Genomic DNA, 17,268 nt, shown 5'->3' on the forward strand with positions numbered 1-17,268 from the left:
CCTGGTGACACAGGACACTCAACACTCAGGGGACAGCCACGCTTGCCCACCCACACATATTACAGCGTCTCATTTCTTCTGTTGCTAAAAATACAAATTTTAATGGTCTCAGATACTCCATTGTAAATTATTTAACTATTCTCCCATTGTTTGGTAGTAAAATCATTTCTGGAGCTTCATTATAATATTTCTATCCCCTCTTCAACCCCACAGGGTGGTGGTGGCGCACGCCTTTAATCCCAGCACTTGGGAGGCAGAGGCAGGTGGATCTTTGTGAGTTCGAGGCCAGCCTGGTCTACAAGAGCTAGTTCCAGGATACCAAAAAAAAAATTCTATTAATAATCCTTTTTATGTTGTTGTTTGAGACAGGGTTTCTCTGTATAACAGCTCTAGCTGTCTTGGAACTCACTTTGTAGACCAGGCTGGCCTTGAATTTCCAGAGATCTGCCTGCCTCTGCCTCCTGAGTGCTGGGATTAAAAGCCACATCCAGTTTTGAACCTTGGCATGGGCACCTAGCCCTGCAGCCTGGCCACGCCTAAGTTTCATGTTTGCTACCCCCAGGCTCAGCAGTTGCACAGTTCTGTGCACAAGTCTGCTGAAGCCACCTCCTCTCTACAGCCCTAGCTATCCAGTGCTGGGCTCACCTGCAGTGGCACTCCCCTTGAGCACTTGTTGAGACTTTCTTCCCTGAACGGAGTTGAGCTCTGTCTCCCTGGGGGTTTCGTGAACTTCTGCAGTTCTGATCAGAACCCTCTGATACTTTTGCTCCCCCCCTTATTTATGTGTCTGCTTCTCTTGAAGGCAGAGCCCTGTTTCTGCACCCAGCAAAGTACGCAACACAGGGTTGAAGTCTGATGAAGGAGTAGCTGAATAGAGAAATGAGTGAAGAACCAGGAAGTTTTTGAACCACAAAGAAGGTAACGGGTATTACCTGGGAGTAGGGGACACTGTCTGGGCAGGCCCTGCAAAACTGATGAAGAAACCAGGGCCTTGGGATATGGTTCAGGTGGTAGAGTGCTTGTCTAGCATCTACAAAGTTATGAGCACTGCATAAACCAGGTTGTCTTAGCGTTCTGCTGATCTGAAGAGACACCATTGTAATGGTAAAAATAAAACACTGCAGGTCGCCAGAGTGGCGGCAGTGGGCAGCAAGCTATGAGGGGCAGTGGGTCCCAGGCAGGAAGCCGCACAGCAGGTGAGAGACCAAGGCGGGTTCGCTGGTCCCTTGAGGACCTGCAGCAGGTGAGAGACAGAGATGGATATGCATGCCATGTAGAGAATGTGAGTATTTATTTAGTGGGTTATGGACGGGAAAGGGAAAGGGGGGGGAGGGGGAAGAAGGAAGAGCTGAGAGAGGCAGAGAGGAATGGGGTGGGGGGAGTAGGCGGGGCTCTTTTCTTAAAGGGACAGGACAGACTATTACAACTATAACCAAGGCAACTCTTATAAAAGGAAACAGGTTTCCTTCAGAGGTTTAGTTCATTATCATCATGGCAGTGAGCATGGAGGGAACATGACAGCATTCAGGCAGACGTGGAGCTGGAGAAGTAGCTGAGAATTAGGGCAGGAGGAAGAGAGAGACACTAGGCCTGGCTTCTGCCTTTGAAACCTCAGTCTACCCTTAGTGCCACTTCCCCCAAGGAGGCCACCCCGCCTAAACTTTCTCAAGCAGTGCCACACCCTGATGACTAAGCATCCAAATATATAAAGCTATGGGGGCCATTCTTATTCAAACCACCACACAGGTGTAGTGGCTGACATTTGTAAATTCACTATTTGAGAGGTAGAGGCAAAGGATCAGAAGTTCAAGGTCATCCCTAGCTAAGTAGAAAGTCTGAGGGCAGCCTAGACTACGCGAGAACCTGTCTCACAAACAAATGGAAAAGTGGCCTCAGGACGCCTTGTCTTTGGGTGGTGCCCTACTTAATGCCACGTGTTGAATCTCTGGTTAAATACCTTTCATGGTTCCCCAGTGCTCTCATGAGAGGACCAAGCTTCTTCCTGCATTCCAGAGCCCTGTATGGCTGGAGTCTGCCCTGACCAATTGTCTCACTGTGTGAGAACAGGCCAGTCCCTGGTCCTTCTGAGTTCCTGACTTAAAAGGTTCACCTGTTGTTCTCTGTCTCGTAGTTAGTGAGAGAGAATCTGTCATGTTGGAAGTGGGAGAAGGAGAGAGAGAGAGAAGAGGGAGGGAGGAATGGGCATGTAACTTGGAGGTACTTAACATAGCCTCTGGCATATTGAAAGATTTCAATAAACAGACATCAACCAGAATGACTCAGTCAGGTTGGGAAGTTGGGAAGTCCTCCCATCCTATAGAAGGGGGCTATCCTGATAATTCATTGTTGCCCTTGCTAGGGCTAAACTAGAAGCAGGAAGAGGGTCTCCACTTCTGCTTACTGTCAGCCAGGGCTGGCAAACACAGGGCCCAGCTTGCCTAGTCTGTGCTCATAGTATAATGCATATAGTTCTGTGGGTCTCAGGTGGAGGGAATCCACACTTGGAATCATTGTCTTGTCCCTAACTGCACCCCTCCCACTGGAGCTGGGCTTCTGTGGGCCATGCAGGGCAGCTTGGCACCTGGGTGCTGGGCCAAGGGCCCTGGAGCTTGGAACAGCTGCGCTAATTCATGCAAAGGAAAGCACACAGGTTGCCCTGTCTATTTATAGCTTATTTATGAAGGAAGAAAAACAAGGGCCCAGTTGCCATGGTAACCAGGAGCATCATGGACCACTCTCCCTGCAATGGGAAGATGGCCAAGTCAGCTCTTCTGGGGAGCCCTCTACTGTGTATATCATGATGGAGGCTGGGGTGGGCCTTCTGTACCCGTCTCACAATGGGTTCCCAGGAAGTCTGTAGACTGGGTAGGGTGGGGGCTACTGCTCTCTTGGTGCTTGTAAAATCCAGGGGCACGTTGGGGTCACGCATGTTTGAGTTTCCTGCGTGGAAGGTGCTGCCTGCTGCCTTAGGTGCATACGGAAGCCCTCCAGCTGGGCTCCCATGTGTCCCTTAGGCCACTTAGCACAGAGAACTGGACATACAGTCCATACAGCAATGCCCCTCAAGGTTATGATCTTGCACAAAGCTTGGTATCAAAGAGGAGCTTAATAAAACCTAAATGAATGAATGCTTAACAGGTGTTCATACCGCACTCGTGCACTGAGGGAGACTGCAATGTTTTATCATTTTGCAGACGAAAAAGTGGAGCTACAAAGAGACCTGCCTGAGATCCCATGGCTGGTAGGCAGCTGAGTGAGGGTAGGCGCTGGGGAGGAGGAAACCTCAGTGGACCCAGGATCCAGGCTGCAGCTGAGCTGCAGTTGTCAGGGCTGATGGTGAAGGTGCCGTGAGGCAGACTCTTTTTTTTTTTAAAGATTTATTTATTTATTATATGTGCAACATTCTGCCTCCATGTATGCCCGCACGCCAGAGGAGGGCACCAGATCTCATTACAGATGGTTGTGAACCACCATGTGGTTGCTGGGAATTGAACTTAGGACCTCTGGAAGAGCAGCCAGTGCTCTTAACCACTGAGCCATCTCTCCAGCCCATGAGGCAGACTCTTGACTCTGCATTCATCAATAGCACAGGCTTGAACTAAGATCTCACACTCATGCCTCATTTGTGTAGTTGAATAAAAAAGATCCTGGCTTCTTAGAGACTGTCAGCCCTTGAAGGTACACATTGTGCTGTCTCCAGGTTGTCTGTTTTCCCAGTGTCTGTCTGGTGCACTCTGGTGCCTGAGATGATCCTGAGATCTTGTCTATAGCACAGAGCCCAGGACCTCAAGTTTGCTCACAGTTGTTGGTTGTTACTGTTTGGGAACTGAGACACAGAGAACCTTTTGATTTCCCGGAGGTCACACAGCTTCATGGGGCAGAAGTGGTACCTTCAATGATCAGTTAGGCTTGACAGCCAAGGCGAAAGCGGAGCAGTGACCAGAATGAGGATGGGCATCCTGCACTGGGCTGCAGTTCCAGGGAACAGCAACGAGGTTAAACAAGACCGAGCTCTTAGTGCGCTTCACTGGTTATATCCAGAAATACAGCATCTGATGCCTGGTCTGCCTGGAACTGTCTCTCATTGCTGGCCTCTGGCTCAGTCACTGTCTACTCCCAGGCTTCCTGAAGGCCGTCAGTCGCCCTCTGCTGGGCTCTGCAGACACCTCCTCTGGTCAGTCTGGCTGGAAAATGTCAGTGGCTCTATAGCTCCCCCCAGACCCCATAGAAGGACAAACATCTTTTCATTTCCATGCCTCCCTCTGCTTCAGGCTTTGGCCAACTCCCAAAAGCCTCGTCTAGAGTCTGGTCTTGTCTATTCCTCTTGCTTATCCCATGAGCTTACAGCCCCAGGCTTCTAAAGCAGCCCACTCCGCTTACACTCCCACACCAGAGGGACTTGCTCTGGGAATCTTCTCTTCTTTGGCTTGTAAACTTGTGATATGCCTAGCTTCGCCAGGCAGCCATAACAAAATACTCTAAGTTGGATGGCATAGGCAACAGAAACATATTGTCTCTCAGTTCAGGAGTTTGGAAATACAAGCAGCATGACTTTCTTTTGAGGTTTTGCGAGAGAGTCTGGCCTAGCCTTTTGCCTGTTTTCTGGTGGGTGGCCTTTGTTTTTCCCAGCTATGGAAACACCTGTGGTTGTCAACAAACTTCCCCTTTTTATAAAGACTCAAACTAGTCTGTATAAGGACCTAATCTCCTAGTTTAATTTTAGCATAGAGGGATAAAGCTTCAAAAATAGAATTTATTTTCTTTGTTTCAAGAGATTCAGAGATGCAATCAAAGACAATTTAATTTTTTTTTTGCTTGTTCATTTGTTTATTTTTTTCAAGACAGGGTTTCTCTGTGTAGCTCTGGCTGTCCTGGAACTCACTTCTTAGACTGAAAGACCCTCGACGAGGACCTCTTTTCGGGAGGAGACCTCCCCCATGCCAAGGAACAAGCCGAGACTGCACGGATGCAAATCGCAAGAGGTTTATTGAGTAGACACAGGTACCTGTGGGCAGCAAGTCTTTCGGAGGACTTGCGCACCTGCCAATTGGAGGGCGGGCTTTTTATAGGGAAGAGTAAAAAGCAAGTTTACAGAAGCAAAAGTGTGGTTACCTGTCGACCGGAATGGGGCAGGGGCATGAATGGTTTCCTCTCTCAGCATGGGTGTCAGCAAGAAGCAAGTTTACAGAAGCAAAAGCGTGGTTATCGGAATGCGGCGGCGGCGGGGTGGGGGGGGCATGGTTTCCTCTCTCAGCATGGATGCCTGGCAGCAATCATCCTGTTCCTATCTTATAGCTAACCTGCTTTGTTGACATCTTGCCTTGCAGTCTTCCTATCTCTATCTGATAGATATCCTGCTCTCTCAAGCACATGGGATGTTCTTATGGGAGCAGGCTGGCTGCTGATCCGGAGAATTTTTTAAAAGCAAACAGGACGTTCCCCCGGGAACATGCTAGCTACGGGTTTTGAGGAGGGGGTCTGTAGGGTCTTTCAAGACAAGGCTGGCCTTGAACCAAGAGATCCTCCTGCCTCTGCCGCCTTAGTGCTGGGACTAAAGGCGTGGACCACCATGTCCAGCGAGAATTTAATATTTAGTGAGCATTCATTAAATATAGTTGTGGCTTTGGATCTTGACACTTGGTATTCCATTTATTCACCCATCCGTCTACAGCTAGAGCCATGCCAAGCCCAGAGGTGCTTAACGAATAATTGCAAATGAATTAATTTCACAGTTATGGAGACTGTCATTTATTGTCTAAGTAAATTTAAAAAACTTTCCTGACTTCTACAAGCCTTAATTTCCAACAGGAGAAGCCTGTGATAAAATGACATAACAGTACATTCTTAATGCTGTGTGACACCAGAAACTCCGTGCCCTTCTCCAGTGCTCACAAGTACTGATTCACTTTGTTTCTCTGATTTGCCTATTGAATGATACTTCATAAAAACGGAGCTGTACGGGGCTGGGAAGATGGCCCAGTGGTTGAAGAACTTGCTATGAAAGCATGAAGATTGGCGTTTGAATCCACAGGATTCGTGTAAATACTGTCATGCCAGTGCTCAAAGGGAAGAAAGAGGGCTCTTTGGAGTAAGATGGCTAACCATCTGTGTTAGTGAGCTCTGGGTTCAATCGAGACCATGCTTTAATGAACGAGGTGGAGAGTAACACCAATGCACCCAGACAAGCTTGTCACCAGCGTGCACATGTATACTACACGTGGGTGGAACTATACGATATGTGTTTTTTTTTCCAGGCCTGGCTTCGCGATTTTATTAAATTGTTTTCAGGGTTCATCTGTGATTTAGTAGGTATCATGTTTCCTTCCCTTTTATAGCTGAATACTATTCCACTGTGTAGTTATGCATTTTATTTATTCATCCATTGATGGGTGTCTGAAACTCGCTGCTGTGCACATTTGGGTGAAAGTTTTTGTGAACTCAGGTTTTCAGTTCTTCTGGGTGTGTATCCAGGACAAACTTTGGTTCAAGTTCCAATTCATTTTCTGGAGCTGCTGTATTTTACATTCTCACCTATCACATATGAGACTTTCCACACTTGTGATTTTGCCTAATTCCAGCCATTTTAGTAGGTCCAAAGCAGTATCTCATTGGGAATTTTGGGTTGCATTTCCCTGATGACTCATGCACGGACGTCTTTTCATGTGTCCGACTTTCTGAGAAAGTGAACGCCCCCCCGGGCCTCGGACCTGGGAGTCATGTCCCTGGACTCCGATTAACGGTAGAAAATGATCGGAGCGTTAGGAGACTTGGTAATTGGGGGGAATTTTATCTGACTTAATAAACCGCATCCCATCTGCTGTCGTCAGTTTCTCCTCCCCGGAACTGGAGGCGATGTACTTGAAACGCCGCCGAGCCTCTCTAGAGAGGGAGAACCCAGAACTCTGTGGCCGCGGCGCCAGTTCGAAGTTTGCCCCGCCCTTCCATCCCGTTCGCCCGCGGCGCCGGAAGTGTTCTGTTCTTCTTGTTCGCTCCGCCCTCGGCCCGGAAACACTTTCTTGGGAAGATGGCGGCAGTGTCGGTGTTTCAGGCACCAGTCGGAGGGTTTTCTTTTGATAATTGCCGCAGGTGTGTCCATGCCACGGGCAGCGATCGAGGCGTGGGTGGGAGCTCGGTGCCCCGGGTCGGAGCTGAGCCGTGGCCTGGGCCGGGGACGGGAGGCGACGTGGGGACGGCGCCCGCGGCCGTGTGACTCAGGGAATCGGCGCTCCGGCGCGGACGGCTTCCGAGGCCCGCGCGGCTCCTCCGTGTGCCAGTCTTAAGGACGTGGTCCTTCCCGGTGGCTTTAGGCGGGTCACAGCCCCGATCTGTGACTCTGTGCGGATAGTGCGGATGGTGGGAGGCTCCAGTGAACAGATTGGGGCGAGAGCAGACCGAGTTCCCTCCTGAGCACACTCGGGCCAGTACGGCGCAATTGTGGTCTTGTCCTCCAACACTTGATTTCTGCGCTTTCCCTCAGGAATGCCGTCTTGGAAGCTGATTTTGCAAAGAAGGGGCTCAAGCTTCCGAAAGCCCGAAAAACTGGCACTACCATCGCTGGGGTGGTCTATAAGGTAAGCCGAAACAGCTAGGCCACTTGGACCCTCAATTTTCAGCTAGATCTGGTAGTGCAAATGTCAGGGTACGTCACGAAAAGAGCTTTCATTAGAAATTGCTTTTGTCTGTAGGCTTTACGTGTTTAATAGTTTTTATTCTTTACTCATTTTGAAGTTTTTGACATGACGGCAATTTGCTTTTTCTTAAAGGAAAACGGGTAGGAAGCAGGATGATGTAATGGGAAAAAGTAAAATTTGGGATCAGATGGATTTGTCTAGATGTTTAAGGCATTGATGCTGCTTCCAGTCTTGGGCAGTTCAGCCCTTCTCCCCCGCTTTGAGACAGGATCTTGTTATGTAATCCCGACTGTTCCTGGAACATGCCATCTATATCCCACTGCTTTAAAAACTCGGAGATTCACCTGCTTCTGCTTCCCAAATGCAGGGATTAAGGGATTAAAAATAGGTAACCATATGTCCTCAGCTTTCTTCACAGAGTTAAACCTCATTCGTTAAATGGAGATAAATCCAGAATTTAACTGTAAAGATTATAAAGACTAGTGAATAATGCTGTTACAGGTGAAGAGATCCCATATTCGGGAGACACAGGCAGGCTATTCTCTGTAAGTTTGATGTCAGCCTTGTGTATAGTGTAAATTTGAGGACAGCAAGAGCTACACAGAGAGACTCTGTCTTGAAAAACCAAAAAGTAAAAAAGAAAGAAATCTAATAGACAGAGGTGACTGTTTACTTAATTTTGTCAGGTATGTGTGAGTGTGCATATGCCAGGGAATGAGCGTCGAGGTCAGAGAACAGCTTGGTGGAGCCCATTCTCAGCTTCATGTGGTTCTTGGTGTGGAGGTCAACTTGCCACTGTGTTTTTTCTTTTTTTAATAGGATGGCATAGTTCTTGGAGCAGACACAAGAGCAACTGAAGGGATGGTTGTTGCTGACAAAAACTGTTCAAAAATTCACTTCATATCTCCTAATATTTAGTAAGTATTGATGAATTTGAACTACTCTGAAATTTTCTAATATGTCAGGACTAAAAATCGACCATTACCGCCATCCTCCCTGCAGTCTGTTTGTGGTCCAGCCCGTGTTTCTGGATTGTGTGGGTTGTAGTGCTCAGCTAGCATATGCAGAGCTCTTGGTTCTGTCCGCAGCACTGCAGAAAGTGCATTTTAGCCCTGGGGAGGTGGAAGCAGGAGGATCAGGTTAAGGTCATCTTAGCTACTAGTGACTTTGAGGCCAGATAACTAAGACTCTGCCAAACAAGTAGCTCAAAGCATTTCCGCACACTGGTCACTGGTACTCCTCATGGTCAGGTCCTTCTGTTGTATCAGTCTGCCTGCCAGGTGCCTCTCGAATCTATTCCTATTTTTCCCTCTGCTGAGACCTTTATTTTGGTTCTTTTTTCTCATCTGGACAAGCGCAGTTATTTAATTGGAATGTCTGCCTCTGGTTTTCATACTAATGTTTACAGTTTCCACCTTACATTTGTAAAACACAGAGTTAGAGCTCACACAAGGGATCTAACACCCTTTTTTTGGGCTTCTGAGAATACCCACAAACAGTTGTGTGCAGACTTTCACACAGACGTATGCACATACCATCATCAGTAAGATTTTAAAAAATAAGATAAAAATACCCTTTTGTCCTTTCTGTTTTTAGACTGTTGCTGTCCTTCCAAAACTCAGCTCATAAAAACCATTCCTTAACAATTAGAATTCATTGCTCTCGGGGCTGATGAGGTGGCTCAGCAGGTAATGAAGGTCGCCATCAAGCCTGACCATCCGAATTGGATCCTCTGAATCCACATAGTGGAAGGACAGAACCAAATTCTGAGAGATGTTCTTTGACCTCTACATACTTAGATGGCACAAGTCTCTCCTCCTTTCCCTCCCTCCCTTTCCCCTTCTCTCTCTCTCTCTCTCTCTCTCTCTCTCTCTCTCACACACACACACGCTCTTTAAAGAAGAAAACAAAAGAATTGTTCTGCCCTCCAGCTTTCCATGGCCTGTTGTACCTATGTTATTTTATGGCTTTATAAATTTTCTCTTCCATTCCTCTTTTACTTAGTTCTGAATAAATTGAGACTGTCCAGTGTCAATATTGAATTGTAAAATTTTCATACATTGTCTTGCTCTTTTGTACAATTTGGATGCATTTGTAGTAGGACTAAAATGTGCACTCTGTTTGAAGCAGAGAAAGGAATGATTTGAAATGTCCCATTGCACCATAGAGGATATATTTGCATGCAATTAGGGTATGTGTTCTCAGTTTCATGTTTAAGGTTGGTTAGACAGAGAAATTGAATTGCAGACTACTTAGAGCGACTCTCACGTACCTAAACATTGTAGAGTTAATCAAGAGGCTCTATTTCTTTCTCTTTTTTGGATGGGGGGGGTGGGGGTTAAGACTGGGTTTCTCTGTGTGTATTCCTGGCTGTCCCAGAACTTGTTCTATAGACCAGGCTGGGCTTGAACTCAAAGTGATCCACTTGCCTTAGCTTTCCAAGTGCTGGGATTAAAGGTATGTACCACCACCACTCAGGGAGGCTCTATTTCTAATTTAGTCTTCTGTTAATTAAATGCCAACTAAATGTCTATGGTATTTTTCAGTTGCTGTGGTGCTGGGACAGCTGCGGACACAGACATGACAACCCAGCTTATTTCTTCCAACTTGGAGCTCCACTCTCTCACCACCGGCCGCCTCCCGAGAGTTGTGACTGCCAATCGGATGTTGAAGCAGATGCTTTTCAGGTAGAGCTTCAGGGCGTACATCTTTGTAATAGCCGTCTTTTTTTTTTTTTTAAATCTTAGACTTTTAGCATAAGAAAGCCTGGGCGTGAGGGGTGAAGTATTTAGAAGAGCACATTTTGTTCCAGAAATCAATTAACCATTTCTAATTTTGTTTATTTTCTTGTTTTTTAGAGTCAGGGTTTCACCTAGCTTTCCTGGAACTCATTGTGTAGACCAGGTTATTTTTGAATTCACAGAGATCCTCCTGCTTCTTCCCTAATGCTGGGATTAAAGGTGTTTGCACCACTGCCTGGCTGCCGTTTTTAATTTTTAAAGCATTTGGTAATTAAATAGATTGTGTGGTCTGATCTATCTTACAGTTTTGATTTGCCCCGAATTGTGGCCAGTAATTTCTTGAAACAGAAATATTACTGGATAAGACAACTTTGGCTCACAGTCAAACAGTACTTTGAGTTTGTCTTGTAAATCCTACCCATTTCCCTAGCACTTAAACACAAATGTTTTTTCTTTCCTTTTTTAGCAGCAAAGTAACAACAGAGTGAGAGGTGACTTATGAGTGGGTGAAGTGGGTAAAATAATACTGATTTCACCAGTCTGTCTCTCTTTGTCTTGCAGACCCTTGTTGAAATGCTCTGTGCACTGTCTCATATTTTCTTTATCTCTGAGTTAAGGGGTATTGCTGTGTCCCATTTATAAATAAACAGGTTGAGGCTTAATAGGTATAGTAATTAGCCTGATCTGAACTTCTTTCTTTGCAAATTCTCACACAGAGTTCATAGGAGTTTTGTTTCTTTTTCCCTTGTGTTCGTATAGGTTTTGATAGTTTTAAAATATTTTTTTATTCCTTCCTTCCTTCCTTCCTTCCTTCCTTCCTTCCTTCCTTCCTTCCTTCCTTCCTTCTTTCTTCGTTCGTTCTGTTCAAGACAGGGTCTCTCTGTGTATCTCTGACTGTCCTAGACCTCTCTCTGTAGACCAGGCAGGCCTTGAATTCACAGAGATCTGCCTGCCTCTGCCTCCCTGAGTTTTAAAGTCTTAAGTTGGTTTTCTCTATTTGTCTATAGTTTACTTTTCCATTGCTGTGATAAACACCCTACCAAAAACCATTTGGGAAAGAAAGGGTTTAATTCATCTTACAGGTTATATCTTACAGGGAAAGAAACCAAGGCAAGAACTCAAGTCAGAAACCCTGCTTGCTGGCTTGCTCCTTCTGACCTGCTTAGCTAGATTTTTATATATATATATATATATATATATATATTTCACAACCACGTGCCTAGGAACAATACTGCCTGTAGTGGGCTGGGCCCTCCTACATAATTAGTAATTAGTAATCAAGAAAAATGCTCTTAGGCCAATCTGATGGAGGCAGTTTTTCAGTTGAGGTCCCTTCTTCCTAAGTGTGTTAAGTTGGTCACCAAGACCAGCCCTCACAGGTCTATTACAGTGAAAATAGTACCTGTTTTCCTGGGCCTGCCTTAGTTTTAGGGCATCCATTCTTTTTACTTTATTTATCGATTGACCGATTCATTTATTCATTCGTTCATTCATTCATTTATTCTCTGTTTATTTAATTCATTTTATATTCCAACTACGGTTCTCCATCCCGGGGGGTAAGAAGGTCTCCCATGGGGAGTCAACAAAGTCTGACACATTAAGTCGAGGCAGGACCAAGCCCCTCCCCACTGCATCAAGGCTGAGGGAGGCATCCCATCATAGGGAATGGGCTCCAAAAAGCCAGCTCATGCACTAGGAATAGATCTTGGTCCCATTGCTAGGGTCCCCTCAGATAGACCAAGACAGCTGTCTCCCATATGCAGAAAGTCTAGTTTGATCTCATGCAAGGCTCCACAGCTGGCTGTCTAGAGTTCGTGAGTTCCCACAAGCTTGGTTCATCTGTCTCTAGGGCATCCATCCTTTTCAGACACTTGCCCTGTGAATATCATGACATCATTGACCAAAAAAGTCTCCTGTAGGTCACATGGTATTTCAGACAAAATAGTGGCCAATAATTATAAATTGGGAGATTTAAATTAAAAAATACAATTTTTGTTTTTTAAAAAATTATTAGGGGTTATGCTGGGTGGTGGTGGCGCACGCCTTTAATCCCAGCACTTGGGAGGCAGAGGCAGGTGGATCTCTGATTTCAAGGCCGGCCTGGTCTACAAAGAGAGTTCTAAGACAGGTTCAAAAGCAACATAGAGAAACCTTGTCTTGGAAAAAAAAAAAATTAAAAAAATATACACATGCATGCATACATACATATGTATGTACATACATACATACGTACGTACGTACGTACATACATACGGGCCTGAAGAGATGGCTCAGTGGTTAAGAGTGCTGGCAGCTCTTCCAGAGGACTCAGATTCTATTCTCAGCACCTACATGGCAGCTCACAGCTGTCTAACTCCAGGTCCCAGGGATCCTACATCCTTACACAGACATAACATGCAGGCAAAACACCAACACATTTTTTAAAAAATTGAAAGTAGGATAACGTGGCAGTACCTATTAGGGATTGCGTGGTCAGTGTCACCTTTGGCATAAGAATTTTCGATTGTTTAGCCTTTTTTTTGGTTCTGGTTTATTGTGCTTGTGCTCTGGCTTTCCTAATAATATGAGGTCCTTGTAGCATTGCTCTATATTCTCAGTGGTGTTTATGGAGGAAGGATGGTGATGTAGTTCCTACTTATAGATGAGAGAACAGGAATGGAGCCAGCCCTTTGTATATGAAGCCACCATGCTAATGCAGGGGAATTATTGCCACTAAATAAATGCTGCAGTTACAACATGAGACTGTCTGATCATTTAAAACACAGATTTTAAAAAAAATTATAAATTATATATATTTATATATAAAATAATAAACATAAATATATTTATATTTTTTATAAATTTCAATATAAAGCACCCCCTGGTGGCTCATATGGCCTACTACATATAAAACAATTCATGATTGTTATTTAAGGTATTTAGCAAAATAATTTAGCAAATATTTAATCTCTATAAGATTTTAAGAATTCTACGATTTCTCTTTTTTCTCTCTCCAGTCGTTCATTTTTATTTAGTACAGTTTGTAAAGGTTGTTTATTTAGTTATTTTGTGAGAACAGGGTCTCACTATATCTCTGGTTAACCTGGTGCCTAATATATAGATCATGCTAGACTTGAACTCACAGAGATCTACTGCCTTTGCCTCCTAAGTATTGGAATTAAAGGTGTGCACCACCATGCCTGGCCAGAGTTAAATTTTATCAAATGTTTTGAGGGGAACATTTAAAAATTTAAACCAAGGTAGTATCGTCCTTCATATCTGGTGACATTTTGGGTGACTTACATAAAGTGAGAATGGTTTAAGGGAAAAAACTTTGCATCTGACTTTAGTACTTTGGGTCAAGAACTGCCGATTGTGACTTTGTGTATGTGTGACACAAACACGCACACACGGCATGAGTGCAGGTGCTCACAGAGAACAGAGGAGGGTGTTGGATCTTTAGAGCTGGAGTTCCTGGCAGTTGTGAGCCTCCTGATGCGGATGCTGAGAACTGAGCTCAGATCCTGTGTAAACATCTTGCATTCCTAACTGCCAAGACGGTTCTCTAGCTTGATCTTACACTTTTTTGCTGTCTCGGAACTCACTCTGTAGACCAGGCTGGTCTCGAACTCAGAGATCTGCCTACTTCTGCCTCTCAAGTGTGCACCACTACTGCCCAGCCTGGGATCATAGGAATTTATTTATTTCTCTGTATATCCCTGGATGTCCTCGAACTCACAGAGATCTGCCTTCCTCTGCCTCATGAGTGCTGGGATTAAAGGTATGCACGACGACCGATGGGCTGTTTTACACTTCTTAAGGGTAGGTTTTTTTCTTGGAAAATGCCACTGATAGTTGTGGTCTCCTTGACTTAATGGGGAGAACGAAATAAAGGAAGGGGCTGAGCTGGCTAAGCAGGTAAAGGTATCTACTGCCAAGCCCAAAAGTCTTGAGTTTGATAGTTAAGAACTCACATGGTGGAGGAAAGAAAGACATTCACATGTGCAGTATGGGATTCATGTATCCACACAGATAGCTAAAACGGTGCCTACCATGGAGCCTAAAGGTTTTTATTTGAATATTTTTCAGATCTTTTATGCTTTACCTACAGCCTCATATTTATGCATGAACAGGAATGCCATGTTCATGTACTGCTTTATAGCTTGCCCTGTATACAATGCTGATTGTGTATATTGTTTCTGTTAGTAGAGAGCTCAGGTTCACGAGTTCTTCTTTTGAACCCAGGGAAGCATTTTAGAGACCTAGAACCACATGAAATAAGAAAATATTTAAGTGTGCATGCTTATTACAGGCAAAGGTTCCTGAATTTTAGTAAATTTTCAAAGAGGTCTAACCCACAAAAGTTTTAAGTACCAACTATCAATGTATGATATATGATATATATATGTACATATAGATATACACTATATATACACACTATATAATCGTATATATAATTTTAGTGTTGTTAGTTTTTGAACATTAACAATATAGCCCTTTTGAAGATATTTCCATGAATCTTTGGGTATTTGCATAATTAATTACTTAGGCTAACTTCTAGAATAAATTCCTTGTCTCCAAAAAATTCCATGATTCATAAAGACAGGTTTAGCCTTTGACTCACTGTTGGAACCCAAGATCGTTCCACAGTCACTAGTGAATGAGGAAAGGTATGGTTCTTAATGCTCATGTCATATTCTCTGTGTTCACCATTTCTTTTGCTGCTTTTATGTCACTAACAGTGCTGTGGTAAACACATTTCTGTCTGTTTTTCTGACACATTCTTGGGCTGAAGCCCTGGAAGTAGGGTTTCTGGATCAAGGCTTTTGTGTTACTGTCTCAGTGCTGGAGCTCAAACTCAGTCCTTCATGTGCAGGGCATGTGAGCTGCTACTGAACTTTACCCTCTGGTTCAGATTTTAAGGATGCCAGCCACTTGTCTAAACTTTTAAACATTTCGAAGTCATGCAGTGGGTGTTATAGCCTTTAGAGAAACTGACGTTTTTCATATGCCCTCCTCAACAGGCAGTGGAACAGGCTTGGCATTGCTGGGTACAGTGCATGCCGCCATTCTGGCTTTTCTGTGCAGTGTCTCAGGCTCCAGTTTTGACTCTGCTGCTAACAAGCCTTGGACCAGATGTTTCCACCATGTGGGCCTATGTTCCCTCTTCAGGCTGCTCGCCTTGCAAACTATGTAGTAAAGATCGAGTCTTAAAGAATTGTTTTTAATTTTGTGTGTGTATGGGTGTGGATGTGGTATGTGTATTCAGGTACAAGTACCCTTGGATGTCTGTCTGGAGTGAGACTTATAGGCACTTGTAAGCCTCTTGGTATGGGTATTGGGAACAAAACTTGGTTCCACTACAAGAGCAGTACATACTTCTAAACATTGACCTATCTCTCCAGCTACCTTAAAATGGTTAACATTTTAAAAATTACATTCTTTTTAGTATGTGTGCATGCATGTCTGTGTGTGTATGTTATGGAACATATGTGGAGGAGGTCAGAAGACATCTTGGAAGAGTTAGTTTTCCCCTTCCACCATATGGGTCTTGTGGACTGAATCTCAACTCAGATCATCAGGCTTGGCAGCAAGCACATCTATCTGCTGAGCAATCTCTGACCTCTCTTCAGGCTGCTCATAAAATTCTTTCCTAGCCTTGACTTTTTCACTTTAAAAATGTTAGATTGCCAGTAGTTTGATCACGGGCCAGTGGAAATGCTGGGTGTCATGGAGCCCTTTCTGGTCTGAACGATGGTTTTTCTTGTGTGCTCCTTTATTTGTGTCTTAGGATTAGTCTGTATGGCAAGCTCATCATATATTGGCTTCATTTTTATTGTCAAGAGCTAAAGGCTTGAACACAGCTGACCGGCTTGAACACAGGAGGAGCTTCTCACTGCTAACTTGATCACTAGCTTATCAGCCACCCCCAGGAACTGAAGGGGACAATGCTGATAGGCTTTGGAATAAGCCAGCCTTGACTCAGGGACAATGAACAAAAGAAGTTCTCCATGTTTCTAGTTGGTTTTTTTTTTTTTTTTGTCTTTACTAAAATGGGAATGATAGGCTTTTTAGGTGGCTTGGTGACTGAGCTGAAATGAGTCATGTGGTGTACCTCACAGTTTACAGCTGCCAATTGTAGATGTTCAACTGGTTTAATTCCTTTCCCTGCTTGGTTCCTGTGCAAGCAATAGCTTCTTAATGAAACATCTAAGGAAAACTCTTGTCTGACCCTTGCAGCTTTTGCGTAAGCTACAGTGATGGACTAAATTTTTTCTGATCTAAATATGTCTTCTGATCCCCAGGTATCAAGGTTACATTGGTGCAGCCCTAGTTTTGGGGGGAGTAGATGTTACTGGGCCTCATCTCTACAGCATCTATCCTCATGGATCAACTGATAAATTGCCTTATGTCACCATGGGTGAGTATTATGTTTTTCTTGACATAGCAATGTTAGGAAGTGCGGACTATTCACAGGAAGGACAGCAGTGTAGATGATATTGTAGTCACTTCAGGTGTTAAGGCTATGTGGGAACGGGAACACCTTGTTATTTCTTGTATCATTATAAGAATTTGCAATGATCTAAAAGCAAAAGGTTATGAATATGCTCAGAGGATTTGGGAGTGATGGGCAGGCAGAAAGCAGGGGAAAGTCCAGTGAAAGCTTGGACAGGTCCTGGTAGAAGATGAGGCAGGTGAGAGGAAGATCTGGAGCCTCACTTTTCAGCATGCTGGCACTGATAGACAGTCGTGTGTGGGCAGGTGCACATGTGCCAGATGTGTGGTCAGAGGAGAACCCATGTGGCTCTGGGCATGAGGCGCAGTCATCCAGCCTCTCACCAGCCGGAAAAGCTCTCTATGCACCTACCTAATGTCTGAGGGATTGTGGAGAACCTTCCTACCTGTGAATTGTCAGC

At 44.6% G+C, this 17,268-nt stretch overlaps 1 protein-coding gene across 1 annotated transcript in view; it reads left to right on the top strand.

The window, feature by feature from the left end:
* Window positions 1–6,960: 6,960 nt before the first annotated feature.
* Window positions 6,961–17,268, top strand: part of Psmb7 (proteasome 20S subunit beta 7) — a 61,581-nt gene continuing 51,273 nt past the window's right edge. Inside the window, exons 1-5 of the mRNA XM_075986071.1 lie at window positions 6,961–7,086; window positions 7,478–7,571; window positions 8,451–8,548; window positions 10,178–10,318; window positions 16,657–16,772. Coding sequence (XP_075842186.1) covers window positions 7,025–7,086; window positions 7,478–7,571; window positions 8,451–8,548; window positions 10,178–10,318; window positions 16,657–16,772 — 511 coding nt within the window. The 5' untranslated portion in view covers window positions 6,961–7,024. The remainder of the gene's footprint in view (window positions 7,087–7,477; window positions 7,572–8,450; window positions 8,549–10,177; window positions 10,319–16,656; window positions 16,773–17,268) is intronic.

The sequence above is a fragment of the Microtus pennsylvanicus genome, chromosome 9 (genome assembly GCF_037038515.1).
Source record: "Microtus pennsylvanicus isolate mMicPen1 chromosome 9, mMicPen1.hap1, whole genome shotgun sequence".
Taxonomy (NCBI): Eukaryota; Metazoa; Chordata; class Mammalia; order Rodentia; family Cricetidae; genus Microtus; species Microtus pennsylvanicus.